At 43.7% G+C, this 19,594-nt stretch overlaps 1 protein-coding gene across 5 annotated transcripts in view; it reads right to left on the reverse strand.

Annotated features, from left to right (window-relative positions):
* The window catches only part of PTPRC (protein tyrosine phosphatase receptor type C), a 297,791-nt gene that overhangs the window by 172,621 nt on the left and 105,576 nt on the right, over positions 1–19,594 (reverse strand). For all 5 annotated transcript variants that reach the window (XM_075322141.1, XM_075322140.1, XM_075322139.1 and 2 more), the window contains exon 3: positions 7,754–7,774. In XM_075322141.1, coding sequence (XP_075178256.1) covers positions 7,754–7,774 — 21 coding nt within the window. The remainder of the gene's footprint in view (positions 1–7,753; positions 7,775–19,594) is intronic.

Raw genomic sequence — 19,594 nt, forward strand, 5'->3', positions numbered from 1 at the left:
TTGCCACTAACTGGGCCACACACACCCCACTTGACTGGCATCAGGTGAGCCAATTTTCAAGATGAAAAAGATGCTTTGCATGAAGCACTCTCAAAAATACGCGTGCCTTTCCCGTCCCCTGGCTGATCCAGGGGAAGAAAAGTCCTCAGAGCCATGACTTGTTCATCTTGGTTCTTTTAGAAACACAGCGAGGGGACTCCAACCACAGTCTCCCTCGTTGCCACTAACTGGGCCACACACACCCCACTTGACTGGCATCGGTTGAGCCCCCTTTTGAAAAAGAAAAAGATGCTTTGCATGAAGCACTCTCAAAAATACGCGTGCCTTTCCCGTCCCCTGGCTGACCCAGGGGAAGAAAAGTCCTCTGAAAGCCATGTCCACATTGTCAGTGGACAGACATGTGTGCTTATCTGCCAGCAGACCCCCAGCAGCACTGAAGACAGGTTCCGAGAGAACGCTGGCTGCAGGACACGACAAGATCCCCAAGGCGTACGTGGCGAGCTCAGGCAATTTATCAAGATTGGAAGCCTAAAATGAGCAGGGCTCAAGTTGCACAATAATGGAATCGATGTTTCCTTGCATATACTCATATATCTGTGTCTCCTCCTCTTTTTCCTTGTCCAGCTCTTTTGTTTTCACATGAGTATATGTCCTTGTCACTTTCCCATGTGTTGTGAGTTGTTTGTGACCTTTTGGACACCTTTGAGGGTGTTTTCTAGGTGTTTTTCTGTGTTTGTGATTGCCTGCCATTGTTTCCTATTGGCTCGAGTTCGGTTCGTCGAACGTTCGACGAGCCGAACTCGAACGGGACCTCCGTTCGGCGAACCGACCTCGAGCCGAACCGGGACCGGTTCGCTCATCTCTACTCATGAATGGTTCGTCAATAGCATAATATGAAAGGGTCTGATGTTTGCTAAGAGACATTGGGAGTGGGCTGTAGGAGCCAGCTGACTGAGTGGTGCAGGGGGATGGTGCAGGGGACACTTGTGATTTAGGCTATGCCCGGAGCCTCCGCTAATGTTCATCTGCCTAAAGCCTCAGAGGCGGATATGTGCCCTGAGCCAGCACATGAAGAATCACAGCTCGCATCGGCTGAAGAAGAGACAGGGCTTCAATGTGAGAAGGAGAAGTCGAATGCCAGAGGTCCTTAGTTGCACCTGTTATATCTTTAACTGGAACAGTTATCGAGTCTCTTAATGGCTTTGAATCTGGTAATTCTTATTGTTAGCCATGGATGGCCAATATTTTTATTTTCCCCCAAGCCAGGTTGAAGAACATAAATGTGAATTGTGTCTTGCGTCTTTGTAAATAACGTGCCGTGTGACGCTTTATAATGGTTTCCTGTAAGTTGTGTACTGTTCCATGAGGGAGATTAGCTTTGCCCAGGAACAGACAATGAACAGGGTCAGAGATGGATAAGTGTTTGGACTAGCTGATAATGGGAAGGGTTAGTTCACAGGGAGAGAGAGACGGTGTCCTTCTAGAAAGTTGGTAAAGACCCAGTTTGTGACACAAGCAGACATGAAGGTCATCAAGACCACATGCAGTGGGTGACCTGTGGCTTGAGAAAAGAAACTGGAGTAGAGATAGTGGGATCCTGAAATGCTGATTAAGACACAGAACATGAGACAGACTGATACGTTAACCGAATTAACTTTCTCAAGCGATGTCTTCCCTAGCGTTCAGGAGGGCAAAGCTCTATTTTGGCACTACTGCCTACTCTCTCACCCTTTCCTTTACAAGGAGAAGAGACATGAATTCTGAATTGTGCGCAGAGCTACAGAAAGGGAGAATGATTGTCACGGATTAGACTGTGGTGTTATAGACTGGGTTGTGCACAACCTAGAGGGTGCTGAGAATGTGTCTGAAGATGTGTTGTAAAACTGAAATGACCTTGAAAATATATGCCCGCTATCTGGTGTATAAAGTTGATGATGAAGGGCTGTATAGTAAAATACTGTTGTTAAAAACAAACTGATGGTCTTCTTGTGGGAACGAGCTGTCATACAGTCCTGGCCAGCCAATGTCAATGACAATATGTGGCCTACACAGGCGTACAGCCCACATGACATAAATCCACACACCCATTGAGGACCATGTCTTTCATGTAGCATGCCGGGACGTGAGGACTTATTATTTATATAGTGGCTATGATTTGGCTCATACTGTATATGTAGTGCCATTTGAGGGCTTATTCTTAGGGATGAGCAAACCCAAACTGTAAAATGTGAGATTCGTACCAGAAACTTAGTGTACAGTGCTTGAACCCAAACATAGATTTTTCAAGGAAGTCCGTGGTCAAGTTTGGAGTTCTGATGCTGTTCAGAAGCTGAATAAAGCTTGTTGAAAGGCTGCAGCTCAGCCAAAAAGCAAGATTTTTGGTATGAGGAAGATCCTTCTGCAGATGGACACCCGAACGTAGTCGACTACGTTCGGGTGTCCGTCTACAGAAAACGTATATGTGGAAAAATGGCACAAAACAGAGCACATGCTAAGGCCTCTGCCACACTCACGTGAAAATCACGCACGTGCCGCGAGACACGTATTTTCCCTGCGTGTTAAGTGTAGGTAAGTACGTGTCTCCGGTACGTGCGGGCCACGTGTGTTCTCCGTGTGCTATCCGCGATAACACATGGAGAACCGGTAATTTGCATATTCACGTGGTCCTTGCTACTGTCCAGGGTACTGATCTTCGGTCTCCAGCCCTGCCGACTCCCCGCTGCTGCCGGCCGCAGTGAAGTGAATATTAAAGGAGCATAATGAGCGGCGGTTGGCAGCAAGTGACAGCAGCGGCAGAGACAGGAAGGCTGGAGAAGGTGAGTAAAGATTTGTTATTTTTTTCTCTGACACGTGAGTTTTCTCTGGCGCGTGTCACACGGGACCGCATCCACACTACATCCGTGTGGTACGGGTGCGGGCCGTGTGACACCCATGCTGCCGGAGAAAAATGGACATGTCAGCATGTTGGAAAACGCACACACGTACAAACGGACACGGACACACGATCCGTGTGGTTTTATGTGTGTGCCTGCTACCATAGGGTAGCATTGGTGTACGTGTCTCCGTGCCGCCGGAACGTGCAAAAATGTACCAAACACATACTGGCGGCACGGATGTGTGTCGGAGGCCTAACGTAGTGTGCTCAATTACAGTGAATGGCCCTGCCGGCGCATGTGTTCGAAACACGCTTTGCAGAGTGGGGGAGGGGCGGTTCGGACGGATGCTCCGACGGGACCTGTGAACGTAAGGCAAAATGAAATTTGAAAGGAGCCTAATGGAAAGTCTTCACTGAATACAGATTTTGCCTCAGAATTAAGAATTTTGATAATGACTGAATAATTCTGGAAGAGAAAGAAGCAGATTTCTCTGATAAGATCTATTATAAAGTTGCTTATTTTCATGTGTAATATTGATTTTAAAAATAAAAATTAAAATGCTGGTTACCCTTTAAATGATTGTTCTTTTCATTATAGAATTCAGACAGTTGATACTTGTGATTAACAATCTTCTGAGATTGAATATTACTATATCTGTACCCTCATAAATAACAGTTTGATTCAAAGCTACCAAATTGTAAGATACATCTGACATTAACATTGTGGCCCCTGTAGGCCTGATTCATACTGTGCACTTTTTAATGATAATTGTTTAGTCAATATTTAGATTAGATACTGACACGAAGAGAAATATAAAAGTTTCTTTTATACTTTTCCATTCTTTAGGATCTATCTTTGACTTTGCCTAAGTTTTTCTAACTACATCAAACTTTACTGTTTTTAACATCCACGAAGAAATGTTTACAAATGATTTCTATTCCACGGTATTCTTTCGTGCAATTTTCTGCTACATTTATATTCAAGGTGAATTCATATTTTGGACATTTATGACATTTTGATAGGCACCCATACCTATCTATAACAGAAAAGTAAATGGAGAGAATCCCAGACATTTAGGCTAAGACCCCACTTTGCGTTCTCCTACTTGCAGTTCTAAACGCACGTTTTGGGCTTAATTGATTTGACCAAAGTTGCCTTTTTCAGAACTTTAGCGCTGAAAACGCATGCGTATTTACCGCGTTTTAGATGCGTTTTCAGCGCTTTTTACCTGCTTTTCCACCTGCATTTTGACAGATGCGTTTTGAACATCAAGACACTGCTAAATAAAGTTTAAACAGTCAAACACAATGAAAAAAGAGAAAAAAAAAGAACACATATAGAATTTTAGAAATAATTAAGGAAATAGAAATATTTAATAAAATTATAGAGGTAATATACTATTTATTGGAAAAATAGCAATAAATTATTATTTTTCTTTAATTTAATTGTCGGACTATGTGTGTGTGTAAAGGGACATATGAAATCATTATTTTAATGTCCACAAAGCATGCGTTTTGGTAGTCCAAAACGCATGTTTTCTGCACATAAAAAGCAGGTAAAACGCAGGAATTTGAAGGAATCTTGTTTTTTGCCATTTCCCATAGACTTCAATGTTAGCAAAACGCACCCAAAATGGCAAAAACAACTGACATGTTGCTTCTTTGAACGCATGGTTTTTGCCACAAAATATGCAAATTAAACTCAGCGTTTGAAAACGCAAAGTGCGGTCTAGAGATCCCCATTTTCCATAGACTTTGCTGTAAAATCAAAACGCATGCCTTTTGGCATGAAAAAGGTGCTTCTCAAAACGGACCTAAAAAGCACCTGAAACGCAGGTGGAAACGCAAAGTGGGGTCTCAGCCTTATAGTTTCCTCCATTCATTTTTTAGCTGCATGAAGCAGCCAGCACCCTCTAAGGCCCCATTCACACATCCGTACAAAAACACGTATGCATAGCACGATTCCGTTTTACCATGCTTATTTCTTTTTATCACTAACATGTGTGTATGTTTTTAAAAAAGTGTATTATCCGTGTGCCCTCCATGTGTCATCCATGTTTTTTCGGTATGGCTATACAAAACAAATATACAAAGCTTCTCTTGGACTGGCAACTTTCAAGTATGGGGGTCAGTTCCTCCATCAATTTCCATCCAACATTTTTGTTAAATGAGTTATGAAAATGATGAAGCAGCGCTGAACATACTGTATCTGAGCCAGCCTAAGGCCCCCTTTACATGTCCGTGAAAATCATGCACGTGTTTCACGGACGTGTCAAAGGTGCGTTTTCCCCTCCGTGAGTCGTGTTTATGGCACTATGTGTGTTCTCCGTGTGTTATCCGTGATAACACACGGAGAACGGAACTTTCTGCTCACCTGTCCCTGGCGTCGCTGTCCATGGTGCTGAACTTCGGTCTCCGGCCCCGCCGACTGCCCGCTGCTGCTGCTTCCAACCACAGTGAAGTGAATATTAAATGAGCATAATGAGCAGCGGTTGGCAGCAAGTGACAGCAGCGGCAGAGACAGGAGGGCTGGAGAAGGTGAGTAAAGTTTTTTTTTTTTCTCTGACACATGTGTTTCTCCAGCATGTGTCAGACGGGACCGCATCCACACTACATCCGTGTGGTACGGGTGCGGGCCGTGTGACACCCGTGCTGCCGGAGAAAAACAGACATGCATCCATGTGGAGCACACGGGCACACGTCTGATCCACACGGAGGCACGGGCCAATGGCTGCACACGTGCGTGCACATAAACCCATTGATTTTAATGGGTTTACGTGTGCCCGTGTCTCCAGTACATGCGGGCACGGACCTAGCACGTAGCGGAGACACGTGCGTGTGAAGGGGGCCTAAGATATGTTTTGCATTTTTTGTGGATAGGCCTTAAACATCCAGGGTGGGAATACAAATACCCCTTTAAGGCCACGTGCACACGTTAAGTATTTGTTGAGGGGTTTATTTACCTCAGTATTTATAAGTCAAAACCAGGAGTGGGACAATCAGAGGAAAAGTATAATAGAAATATGAGCACCACTTCTGTATTTATCACCCACTCCTGGTTTTGGCTACAAATGCTGAGTTAAAAAAACTCACCAAATTCTCAATGTGTGCACGTGGCCTTACAAATAATGAGGTAGTGCACATGGCCTTACAAATACTGACGTAAAAAAGCTCACCGACTACTCAACGTGTACATATGACCTTAGGCCCGTATCACACGTCAGTGATTCTGGTACGTTTGTGCTTTTTTTTAAACGTACCAGAATCACTGACATACGCAGACCCATTATAATGAATGGGTCTGCTCACACGTCAGTGATTTTTCACTGCACGTGTCTCCGTGCGGCTTACCCGCGTGTCCGTGATTGCCGCACGGAGACATGTCCATTTTTTTCTGGCATCACTGATGTCCCACGGACCACGCAGTGGTGTGGTCCGTGAAACACGTGCCAGAAAAAAACATGCTTTTAAAATAAAAATCATTTTTACTCACCCAGCTCCAGCGATGTCCTCTGCAGCCCGTGCAGCTTGCTGCTTCTGAGCCGGCTCATTACTGTCGCGCATATTCATGATGCACGACACAGCCGACCCGGAAGCAGCTGCTGCAGGGGTCAGCGCCGGCCGGATGCTGCACCGCGGGAGCGATCAGCACCATGGAGAGCGCGCACAGGTGAGTTAATCTCTAAGTGCAATCACGGGCCACGGAGAACGGAGCCCGGATTGCACTTAGACAACCCACGTGTGCCGTAATTCACGGCACACGGAGGGACATGTAAGTGTTTTACACGCCAGTGAAAAACTACAGATACTGAGTAAAAAACTCACCAAATACTCAACGTGTGCATGTGGCCTTACAGATATTGAGTGGAAAAAAAACTTACCAAATATTCAATGTGTGCACATGGCCTTACAAATACTGAGGGGGGGAACAATTACCAAATACCCAATGTGTGCTCATGGCCTTACAAATACTAAGGTAAAAAACTAACCAAATACTCAACGTCTGCACGTGGCCTTACAAATACTGAGGTAAAAAAAATCACCAAATACTCAACGAGTGCACATTGCCTTACAGATACTGAGGTAAAAAGAACTTACCAAATACTCAATGTGTACACGTAGCCTTACCGATATTGGGGTAAAAAGAACTTACCAAATACTCAATGTGTACACGTAGCCTTACCGATATTGGGGTAAAAAATGCACCAAATACTCAATGTGTACACGTAGCCTTACCGATATTGGGGTAAAAAATGCACCAAATACTCAATGTGTACACGTAGCCTTACCGATATTGGGGTAAAAATGCACCAAATACTCAATGTGTACACGTAGCCGTACCGATATTGGGGTAAAAAATGCACCAAATACTCAATGTGTACACGTAGCCGTACCGATATTGGGGTAAAAAATGCACCAAATACTCAATGTGTACACGTAGCCTTACCGATATTGGGGTAAAAATGCACCAAATACTCAATGTGTACACGTAGCCTTACCGATATTGGGGTAAAAAATGCACCAAATACTCAATGTGTACACGTAGCCTTACCGATATTGGGGTAAAAATGCACCAAATACTCAATGTGTACACGTAGCCGTACCGATATTGGGGTAAAAAATGCACCAAATACTCAATGTGTACACGTGGCCTTATTAGTGTAGCAAACTAAAGCATTTATAAAACAAACTTTCAAAAATTGGTAAAGCTTATCTTACCTATACCATATATACAGAACACCTATATACATGCAGCATATTTACGTTCTAATGTACTGTGGTAAAGAAGCTATATTTAATACATACAATATCACACATATATGTTTATGTGTATATAAAACTTTCAAGCAATGATAAGTTTTAGAAGTATTACATTACCTGATGTTACTGTTGATTGTCCTGAAAAGAAACAAAGAGAAGAATGTTATCATCTGATCATATTATAATCATCTGTTAATAAAGTAAAAAATTCCTGACCCTGAGATTTCAACCTGTTACCGAATTAATGAAACGTTTCTCTGTCACAGTAGTAAAAAAAGAGAATCAATTTGGCAAATTCACCAATAGATGTAGCTAAAGTACACTGTATTCCAGCCACAGCAGAAATGAAAATACGTTCTCATGTAGATCTGTATTGACAGCCTGCAGGGGGCACTCTTATCTCAGTAATAATTACCACCTGCGTGTGTGTGTGTGTGTATATATATCTATCTATACATATATATATATAGATATATATATATAAATATATATTTTTTTATATATATATATATATATATATATAGATATATATCTATATATATATATATATATATATATATATATATATAGATATATATCTATATATATATATATATATATCTATATATATATATATATATATAGATATATATATATATATATACAGTATATAGTAATTATTACTGAGATAAAAGTTCCCCCAGCAATTCTCATTGAGTGTGGGACTTTATAGTTGTATTTAGGGTTTGCTCACATTTGCATATAAACAAGCAGTCCGATTTTCATCCATAAAAGTGTGATAAATGACATCCGTTTGGTATTCCATATATCTCATGTGACTGCTATGCGAGTGTGCGATTTTTTTCTCGCCTAGTATCGGTATGACATCTGTGTGATGTGTTTTTTTCCCAGCAGTTATTATTCTACAATCATATACAGGACCATTTACAGTGTTCTATGCTACAGAATGGTAATGTATTCCCCGGAAAAATCGTAAAAATCGGAAAAATCGGAGGCTCCATGTGGCTTCCGATTTTCCATAGACTTGTATTGGCAAGTTTCATCCGATTTTCACGGCAATACGCCGCGTGCTGCCATTTTTTCCTCATCCCGAGGAGAAACTTGCAGATCAGCACTGCCTCATTGAATAACATGGGTGCCAGTGTGATCCGATTTTGTTATCATATTGCACTCATCGTATTTATACGCAGGTGCGAGTGAACCCTTAAGGTAAGAAATGAAGGTGCTAGGTCACATTTGACAAAAAAAAAAAATAAACTTTCATTAAATTACGCTTAGAAACAAAGACTAGTTAAACATTTAAGCTGAGACCGCCCTTTGCGTTCTCCTACTTGCAGTTCTAAACGCACGTTTTGGGCTTAATTGATTTGACCAAAGTTGCCTTTTTCAGAACTTTAGCGCTCAAAACGCATGCGTATTTACCGCGTTTTAGATGCGTTTTCAGCGCTTTTTACATTCTTTTTCACCTGCGTTTTGACAGATGCGTTTTGAACATCAAGACACTGCTAAATAAAGTTTAAACAGTCAAACACAATGAAAAAAGGAAAAAAAAAGGAACACAGAATTTTAGAAATAATTTAGAAAATAGAAATAATGATTAAAATTATAGCGGTAATATACTATTTATTGGAAAAATAGCAATCATTTATTATTTTTCTTTAATTTAATTGTTGGACTATGTGTGTGTGTGTAAAGGGACATATGAAATCATTATTTCAATGTCCAAAACGCATGTTTTGTGCACATAAAAAGCAGGTAAAATGCAGGAATTTGTAGGAATCTTGGTTTTTGCCGTTTCTCATTGACTTCAATGTTAGCAAAACGCACCTAAAATGGCAAAAACAATTGACATGCTGCTTCTTTGAATGCATGGTTTTTGCCACAAAATATGCAAATTAAACGCAGCGTTTAGAAACGCAAAGTGCGGTCTGAAAATCACCATTTTCCATAGACTTTGCTGGAAAATCAAAACGCATGCCTTTTGGCATGAAAAAGGTGCTTCTCAAAACGGACCTAAAAAGCACCTGAAACGCAGGTGGGAACGCAAAGTGCGGTCTCAGCCTTAATACGTTTTGACTGAATTCCTTAAACCTGATTTAGTAGGAAGCGCTCCTCCTGCCTTGTATATACTACAGTATAAGACGCTTACATGCAAATTTACATTTTTATACAGAATAAATATTAACTCTCATAGCTAAGTTATATTTCCCTACAGACTGTATTAACACGGTATTAACACAGTTGCTAATGAAAGTAAACCTACTGTGAAAAGAGTTCTATTAAAAAGTGCTGGCACTTGGATGCATACCGGATGCTTCCAATTTGTACTCGAGCTCTACAATCCACATAGAAGGATAGGCAAGCAATAAAGTCAGGGAAGTCTCTGGAGACTCCTTGGACTGCGTTGAAAACTGCTTAAAAATCTCTGATTTAAAAAAAAAAAAAAATCACCTCGCTTTGTGAAAGATACAACACATTACACATGGCCAGTTCTGTATCACACAGGTAGAAGAGAAGACCGGGTTTATGCCGCGCTAAAAACCACTGATGCATGTAAATTAAAAGATTTCCTTTTTATTGGACAGTTCCTACGCGTTTCAGAGACATCCGTCTCCTTCCTCAGGAAAAGGATTTTCTTTTCCTGAGGAAGGAGACGGATGTCTCTGAAACGCGTAAGAACTGTCCAATAAAAAGGAAATCTTTTCATTTACACGCATCAGTGGTTTTTAGCGCGGCATAAACCCGGTCTTCTCTTTTACCTGTGTGATACAAGATTCCTCTCCCGGGGCTGCAGCTAAACCACCGGGCACTCACAGGCTATCATAAGGGGTTGTGACTGGCACAACCTCACCAGGTGAGTGCTTCTTTGTCTTGTCTGTCCACCCTCATACCGGGTAAGACCCTATTGCGCTTTTTTCCCCTTTACAGTTTTACATGGCCAGTTCTAGCATTTGTGCTACCTGAGGCGAGTAATAAAAAGAGCATCCACCACACCACCATCCGGCTGGACTGTTTCCATCATCCTCATAGATATGTATTGGAGCGGCAGGGCAAATCATCTGCTTCATCTAAACTCCTCTTCCGGGGTCTTAGGCCGGCTTCTCACTTGTGATTTTCTCGCAGTAGTGCAATGTGAGAAATTCTCGCATTGCACTCGGACACATGTTAGTCAATGAGGCAGCGCCCATCTGCTATTTTTTTCTCAGTCCAAATCAGAGTGAGAAAAAAAATCTCAGCATGCTGCGTTTTGGTGAGTTTCTCGCACGAGTCTCTCCAATGCAAGTATATGGGTGCATATGGACCATCCTAGTGACATGCGTTTTTCACAATAGATTTCACGCATGTAGCAGAGAACAATGTAAATGCTTCTGTACATAACAGTACATGAGTAGCAGCTGCTGAGGATAAAAACTGATTGCACACTGACAGCATACTGACAGCACACTGATGACTAGTGAACTACTGTAAAATTGGCCGACTTTTTTTCCTGCTACTCGGACCGATTTTACACGCACAAATGTGATTCCAGCCTTACAGTGAGGAGGGACCAGTACTCAATAACTTGATTCATGAGATTGAGGTTCCTCTAGGGATTCAATATTTATTACCTATCCTGGACATCAGTGATAAAGATCATTTATAGGGTAATCCCTCTTTTCCTTGTTTAGGACTACCCTATATCCTCTGTGGCTGTGGCACATACCCCTAAGCTATACATGTACGGCACTGTGATAAGCATCGTTGAAGGCTTTGACTTTGGTGGCAGCTTAGGTCGTACAGGCAAAAGTTACTGAAAGCTGCTGTTACATCAAAACATAATGCCAGTGAATGGGGCTGTATTTCGACACATAAAGTACAGCAATTGCAGCAAGCAAAATAGCAACTTTTCTTTATTATTTGCTTGTCAAGGTCCCTGTTTTTAGTTCACAATATGACCCCATTTGTTTTCATGATACTTAGTCTGTACAATACAAAATTATATTGTGGTACTGTTGTAGCTAGAAACATTAATGTAAGTTAATCTTGCATCATACTACAACTTAGCAGAACTTTGGTTGTGTCTAATACATTGTGGCCAAATTTGTCAGGTAGAATCAGCCGATTGCAAAAAAAAAGCCTGTGAGAACTGCTCAGATGTTAAAGGGACACTGTCAGCAGGTTCTTGCTATGTAATCTGACAGAAGCATGATGAAGGAACAGAGACCCTGATTCCAGCGACATTTCACTTAGTTGAGAGCAGCTGTTGTGATAGAATTACAATTTTCTCTGCTGCAGATTTAACAGTCCTCTGAATGCTGAGCTGTGTAACCTCACCCACACCACAGATTGGCAGATTTCTGTGTACAATGTATATTGACAGAAAGTTTCTAATCCTTGTTAGGGGCGGGGTTGGACTAGGAGGCACGATATACTTAGTTCTCTAGTGATCATCTCCTACTGATAACACACAGATTTTTTTAGAAACAGCAAAATGCATCCCAGTAAGTGACACATTCCAGGAATTAAGGTTTCTGCCCCTACATCATGCTGCTCTCAGATTACATTGTAAACACCAAACACCTGCTGATAGAATAAATCATTTAAGAACTGGACTAATTAGCAATGCTGCATGTTGGTATAGTTTGCTGGTACATCATGGCCAAACAGCAGCATCTACAGTATGTATAGCTACACCCTAATGCCTCCATATACCTTACAATTACAATGTATATAATTGTAAAATACTACTTGATACTATGTACATAAGTGAGAGTGAAGCAAATAATTATTTGATCCCTTCCTGATTTTGTAAGTTTGCCCATTGACAGATACATGAACAGTCTATAATTTTAAGGGTAGGTTAATTTTAACAGTGAGAGAAAGAATATCCAAAATAAAATCCAGAAAATCGCATTGTATAAATTATATACATTTATTTGCATTTGGCAGAGAGAAATAAGTATTTTATCCCCTACCAACTATTAAGAGCTCTGGCTCCTACAGACCATTTAGGTGCTCCTAATCAACTCCTTACCTGCATTAAAGACAGCTGTCACCTGTATAAAAGACTCCTGTCCATAGACTCAATTAATTAGTCAGATTCTATCCTCTAGAACATGGGTAAGACCAAAGAGCTTTCTAAGGATGTCAGGGACAAGATCACAGATCTGCACAAGGCTGGAATGGGCTACAAAACCATAAGTAAGATGCTGGGTGAGAAGGAGACAACTGTTGGTACAAAAGTAAGAAAATGTAAGAAATACAAAATGACTGTCAATCAACATCGATCTGAGACACCATGCAAAATCTCACCTCATGGGCTATCCAGGATCATGAGGAAGGTGAGAGATCAGCCTAAAACTACACAAGGGGAATTGTTAATGATCTCAAGGCAGCTGGGACCACTGTCACCAAGAAAGCCATTGGTAACACATTATGCCGTAATGACTTAAAAACCTACAGTACCCGCAAAGTCCCACTGCTCAAGAAAGCACATGTGCAGCCGGCCCGTCTGAAGAAGGCATATGTGCAGGCCCATCTGAAGTTTGCCAATGAACACCTGGATGATTCTGAGAGTGATTGGGAGAAAGTGCTGTGGTCGGATGAGACAAAAGTTGAGCTTTTTGGCGTTAACCAAACTTGCTGTGTTTGGAGGAAGAGAAATGCTGCCTATGACCCAAAGAACACCGTCCTAACTGTCAAGCATGGAGGTGGAAACATGAGCCGATAAATCCTGAGTGACAACCTCCTTCCCTCTGACAGGACATTAAAAATGGGTCTTCCAGCACGACAATGACCCAAAACATACCACCAAGGCAACAAAGAAGTGGCTCAAAAAGAAGCATATTAAGGTCATGGAGTGGCCTAGCCAGCTCCAGACCTTAATCCCATAGAAAACCTATTGCTGGAGCTGAAGCTCCGAGTTGCCAAGTGACAGCCTCAAAATCTTAATCATTTAGAAATGATCTGCAAAGAGGAGTTGAGCAAAATTCCTTCTGACATGTGCACAAACCTCATCATCAGCTACAAAAAGAGTCTGACTGCTGTGCTTGCCAACAAGGGTTTTGCCACCAAGTAATAAGTCTTGTTTGCCAGAGGGATCAAATACTTATTTCTCTCTGAAAAATGCAAATAAATGCATATAATGTATACAATGTGATTTTCTGGATTTTATTTTAGACTGTTCATGTCTTTGTCAGTGGGCAAACTTACAAAATCAGTGATGGATCAAATAATTATTTTCTTCATAGTGTATATACAGTATATATATATACAGTCATATGAAAAAGTTTGGGCACCCCTATTAATGTTAACCTTTTTTCTTTATAACAATTTGGGTTTTTGCAACAGCTATTTCAGTTTCATATATCTAATAACTGATGGACTGAGTAATATTTCTGGATTGAAATGAGGTTTATTGTACTAACAGAAAATGTGCAATCCGCATTTAAACAAAATTTGACTGGTGCAAAAGTATGGGCACCTCAACATAAAAGTGACATTAATATTTTGTAGATCCTCCTTTTGCAAAAATAAAAGCCTCTAGTCGCTTCCTGTAGCTTTTAATGAGTTCCTGGATCCTGGATAAAGGTATATTTGACCATTCCTGTTTACAAAACAATTCCAGTTCAGTTAAGTTTGATGGTCGCCGAGCATGGACAGCACGCTTCAAATCATTCCACAGATTCTTGCAGAAAAAAATGTACATTAAAAATAAAAACCATTTTCAACTCACCCGTCTCCAGTGATGTTGTGTTCTGCCTCTGCTCTCTGCAGTTTCCTGGCTGGCTCATTATGGCATGCATATTTATTTGCAGCCAGAGCCGACCCGGAAGTAGCTGCAGAGGTGAGAGACAGCAGGGGTCGGATGCTGCAGAGCTGGAGCCTTCAGCACCATGGACAGCAGGAATGGGACAGGTGATTATATGTCCATATGCAATCACGGAGTACGGATCATGTATCACGGATTGCACATGGACAATCCACGTTTGCTCTGAATCACGGCCCAAGGAGATCAATATGCGTTTTTTACACATCAGTGAAAAACGTCTGTGTCCACACCTGCACAGGCATATGCACACACACTCTTACTTTTTACAGAGGCTAGCTAGAGGGGGACTTGGGGCTGCTTCTCACTTGCGAGTTTCTCGCAGTAGAGCAATGCGAGAAAAACTCGCATTGGAATCGGACACATGTTAGTGAATGATTTAGCTCTCATCTGCGATTTTTTCTCAGTCCAAATCGGACTGAGAAAAAAATCGCAGCATGCTGCTTTTTTGCGAGTTTCTCGCACCATTTGTCCCAATGATTTCCTATAGAAGGGGATTAAAAGTAGGATCACACACGCGCACCAGCGTTCACATTTGCGAGTGTGGCAGTAACTTCGCTCATTAAATATTCAACAGATGAATGTGACATCACATTCCCAAAGGTAAATTAAATGACACATGTGTAATAGCTTTTATATAATTAAGATGTTGCATGAAACTAGCATCGCAAACGCGACACACGCGCAAGCAAAAAGCATCTCGCCCCTAACGTGAACTAAAATCAGCCGAGTATTTTTCAGCCCAGTCGGACCGATTTTACTCGCATAGATGTGTTTCCAGCCTAAAGAAGATTTATGCAGCCAGCAGAGGAAGCTTTTTCCTCTGCTCCCCTGCTCACAGCCTGGCCCTGTTCTTGCAGACGCTATCCATTGCCTCTCCTTTTCTTCTCTGAGATGTAGCAGACTGCTACTTGAGGCCAGATGCTTAAAGGGAACTTGACAGATCCCCCATGTTGTCCCACTCACCAGCATTTATATATTTATTACTAAAAAATTTGCCTAACTACCTCACACCTAAACACAAACTGAAAAAAGTCTTTAAAAATTAAGTATAAAGTAATTTTTTTCATATGTAACTTAGCCCTTTGACTAATTAGCCCACTCCACATGTTAACACGCCGCCTAGTTATTATGACTACCATGTATAGCCTCACATTGCACAGCGCACCTGCGCACTTCCGCCTAGCACATCCTACCAACATGGTGGCACAAACAACTACCGCAACCCTAACAACTGTGCTGTAGAAACACACAATCCCTGTTCCATTGCACAAACATGAGTGATGTAAATTAATCGGGGTGGAGCCCAGCACTCACTTCTGGTCTGGCATTACCCAGGGCCTGGGCTTTAAACTCCCCACAGGCCTTATTACTGGGCAGCGTAACCTAGTGGGCAGAGTCTTAGAGCACCCACCTGCCATTACCTCCGATTTTTGTCAGAGTACAGTTGGATCTCGGTGACTGCACACGCCAGAAACATGTAGGAGAACGCTAACCACCCCGCTCCAGGGGGCTGTATGGGAACAGACTGACCCGAAACCTCAAGTTTCTTAGGACTTGAACCTCTTTAGGCAGAATGCCGTGGTCTGCACAGTGCCCTAGCCTACCCAAGACTCAAGACTCATCCTGTGGATGCTCTAGGAATACGGGCCTGGAGGTAGGTCCCCCATAAAAAAGATGGGTACACAGGAGTACTCAGAGAGAGCAGGAACTATCGGGTCTGCTGGGGAACAACACCCCAGTGAGATAGAGGAAGCCACCTCTGTTGTGTCAGCTTGGTCAACAAGATATTCTCTGTTCACACTTGCTTTTATCACACCTCATATGTGACTGTATCCTTGCACTCATTTGCTTTCTGTCTGTCTGTGGAGTCGTTTCAACTGAGTATGTTCTCACCATCATGGCCGTGTACCTTCTTGAATGCTGACTAAGTAAAAAGTCTATCTGTTTTACTGCTGAACATGTCTCCTGACTCTCCTGTTTTTACTGAGCCAACATCAAGGGGCATGCCATTGACCACCTAGCTGACAAGGAAACAGTAACGCTGGCATAAACCCCAGCACACCCACAGAAATGTGCTTTTCACTGTCATCAGAGCGCTAGGACACATGCACAGCCACCAACTCTGATGACATGTTAAATGATCTGATCCATGCCCATCTTGGTTACATTGTGCTCTGTGTGTCACACAGGTATCCCTCTAGGGAACCACACATCTCCATACGCCTCACTACCACAACTCAGTATCTTATATTTTGCATCCAACTTACCATCTTCCTGCTTTCTCCCACAATACCAGTTTCCTCTGCTTCCCACCTTCTATTAACACCCACTGTGCCCCAACTCTGGTTACTGACCCATCAACACTTGAGACAAGATGTTATTCTGAGGGTCAAAATGTAGGCATTTTTGAAGAAGCACTGGACCTATATTCCTTAAATTACCCACTTTATGCATCTTGGCTCAGGATGTTGCGCTATATAAAGTATTCAATTTTACTGTCACTGTTTCTTTATCCTTATACGGAACTATACAACGTCTGTCACTATTACAACAGCGACTTGTGTTGCAATGTTGTATTTAGTATTCAGTCTTCATAGTGTCTGTATGCTTTGTAAATACTTTCTAATTACTGTACGTAGCGTATAGTTTTTATTATACGTAGTTCATTTATGTTTGTATTCTCTTGTCTCTCCTTTTAGCGATACTTGTGAACAAAACCTTTTTGTCGCAATTATTCTTACACCTATTTCATATCTACGTGAATGTCTATGTGACGCCCTGGACTAGCCAGGTGGTCACAGGTAGGCCCTTACACAAACACCTTCCTTCCCCCCTTAATAAGGTGACAGCAGCCAACCTACAAAACCCTTGTCACTTCTCTCAGGGTTCAATGGGCACACCAGGGGGCGAGGCCAGGCAGTTGTCCACACCCACCTAGGAGTCCAGAGGGCCTGAGACAGGACACACGGTTGTTGAGTTTTGCAACAGCAAAATGAAAGAAAAGGATCCAGCACAAATTCCTTATTGCTAAAAAGTTTTCTTGTTCTTATTGAAGTATTAAAAGCAAAAACAAAAAGGAGACCGAAGATTGAAAACATACATTAAAGCATGGGTGCTCTTAACGCGTTTCAGACTTTAAATAAAAACAAACTAAGTCCTTAGTCATAATTGGCTGGCAGGTGAGCTGAATCTTTTTTCCTTTCCATGCAGTTGTTGAGTTTTGGACTGTGAAGTGGAGAGTCAAGTTCAAGTACAGCAGGCCTGAGGTGTCAGGCTTGCAGCGTGAAGACTGACCGGTGCCAGGGTCGTAGCCCTGGTACCGTGGCAAGAAGGCAGATGGTGGTGGCCACCTGCAGGTGCTGGGACTACAGCCTGTGGAACTGTAAGGACCGGGGACGGGTGGTGGCCCGCCAGTACCGAACCGGGGAACCGATTGGAAACCGGAGCACCAGGAGGGGATCGCGGCCCCACATCAGCAGCAGACTCCGTCCCGTCCGCCTGTGAGGACCCACCTAGGGAGGCAGCCCGCAGACGGCCGCTTGTTCGGCCTGCACCAATCCCGCTTCCCTGGAAGCTTGATTCCCGGAGGATGCCCGCTCCCGATGTGGTCCCGCCGGTCCCGGAAGTGACCGCGCCCCAGCTGCCCAAGGCCCCGACTGTCTGCCCGGCCAAGATGGAGGTGGATTCCTGCCAGAAGGAGGCCCGGCGGGCAGCGCTCGCCGTTCCCAGATCCCAGGCCTCGGCAGAGGCGTCGCGGGGTTGCCGCTGCAAGGCAGCACAGCAGGTCACTACACAGCGGGGTTCCCCAGCACAGAAGGTGCCGGTCGTAGCCGGCACAGGGGAACTCCGGCTGGGCCCAACCCCTGCGCAGAGGGAGCAAGGAGACGCTTCGTACTGGGAGCGGCAGCAAAACCCGTTGGGCCGGGAGATCGCGGCTCGTGAGAGGCAGAAGGCGGTGGTGCTGGCTCGGACCATCAAGGAGAAGGAGAACCTCCGCAGCGCCACCTACCAGGTACGGGGCCCGAAGTACGAGGGGCAGGTACGCCAGTTTGATCCCCTCCGTGGATGGGGGTTCATTTTCGAGCCCGGCCTGGAGGCCGAGATCTTTGTCTCCAGGAGGGATGTCGGCCCCCACCTCCCAGTGGGTCACCCGGACCGTGACCTGGTGCCTGGTGAGCCTGTCACGTACACCCGGCACTGCGGGGAGAGGGTCTGGTTCGCACTTGACGTACAGAGGAGGGAGAGCCGCAATGTTCCCAGGCGGCCCCAGTCCCCTCCCCCACCATACAGCTCTGCAGTTACAGTGGAGGAGGAATATGAAGATGCTGAGTAAAGGTAGCGGATCCCGACTACCAAGTTGAAAAGTTACCATTGGGACCATACTGCCCGTCCCCGTTGGGACTTCGTTTTGCCCCGTTTTAAAGAGACAAGGCCGAGAACTTGCAGGCCACCCAAGAACTTTTGGGTTTGTAAATAATTCCCGGACCGACCTATCCCGTTTCACTACCTCCGGAGAGGCAGACTGGAGGATGGGCCTGTGGGAAAGTGATGGCCGAGGCCCCATCACCAATGACACCGGTGGCGATCCTCCGGGTCCGGGGGTCCCCTGGACGTGGGGCCATGAGAGACAACCGGGTGTGGAACCTGTACCCGTCCCGTAAAGCAACACCTGGGCCCGTTCCTGGACTGGGGAAAAGGGGGTACTGCCCGTTTCTTAGGGGCAGCATCAAGACTAGGTTTGTTTGGGTGGGTAACAGAAGGACCCGGTCCCATTCTGGTTAAATAAAAATGTTTTAAGTTTGCAACGTTTAAGAATATGCCTCCCGTCAAGGGAAGAAACAGAAACCTTTGTGATTGTAGATATGTTATTATACTTGTAATATGTTATTTTGTCTTTTCCAGTTCAGAAAAATAAACCAGTGGTGGACGGGCAGCCCGCGGACGGTCTGCATTAAACTAAGGGGGGATGTGACGCCCTGTACTAGCCAGGTGGTCACAGGTAGGCCATTACACAAACACCTTCCTCCCCCCCTTAATAAGGTGACAGCAGCCAACCTACAAAACCCTTGTCACCTCTCTCAGAGTTCAATGGGCACACCAGGGGGGCGGGGCCCGCCAGTTGGCCATGCCCACCTAAGAGTCCAGAG

This window comes from Anomaloglossus baeobatrachus, chromosome 8 (genome assembly GCF_048569485.1).
Source record: "Anomaloglossus baeobatrachus isolate aAnoBae1 chromosome 8, aAnoBae1.hap1, whole genome shotgun sequence".
Taxonomy (NCBI): domain Eukaryota; kingdom Metazoa; phylum Chordata; class Amphibia; order Anura; family Aromobatidae; genus Anomaloglossus; species Anomaloglossus baeobatrachus.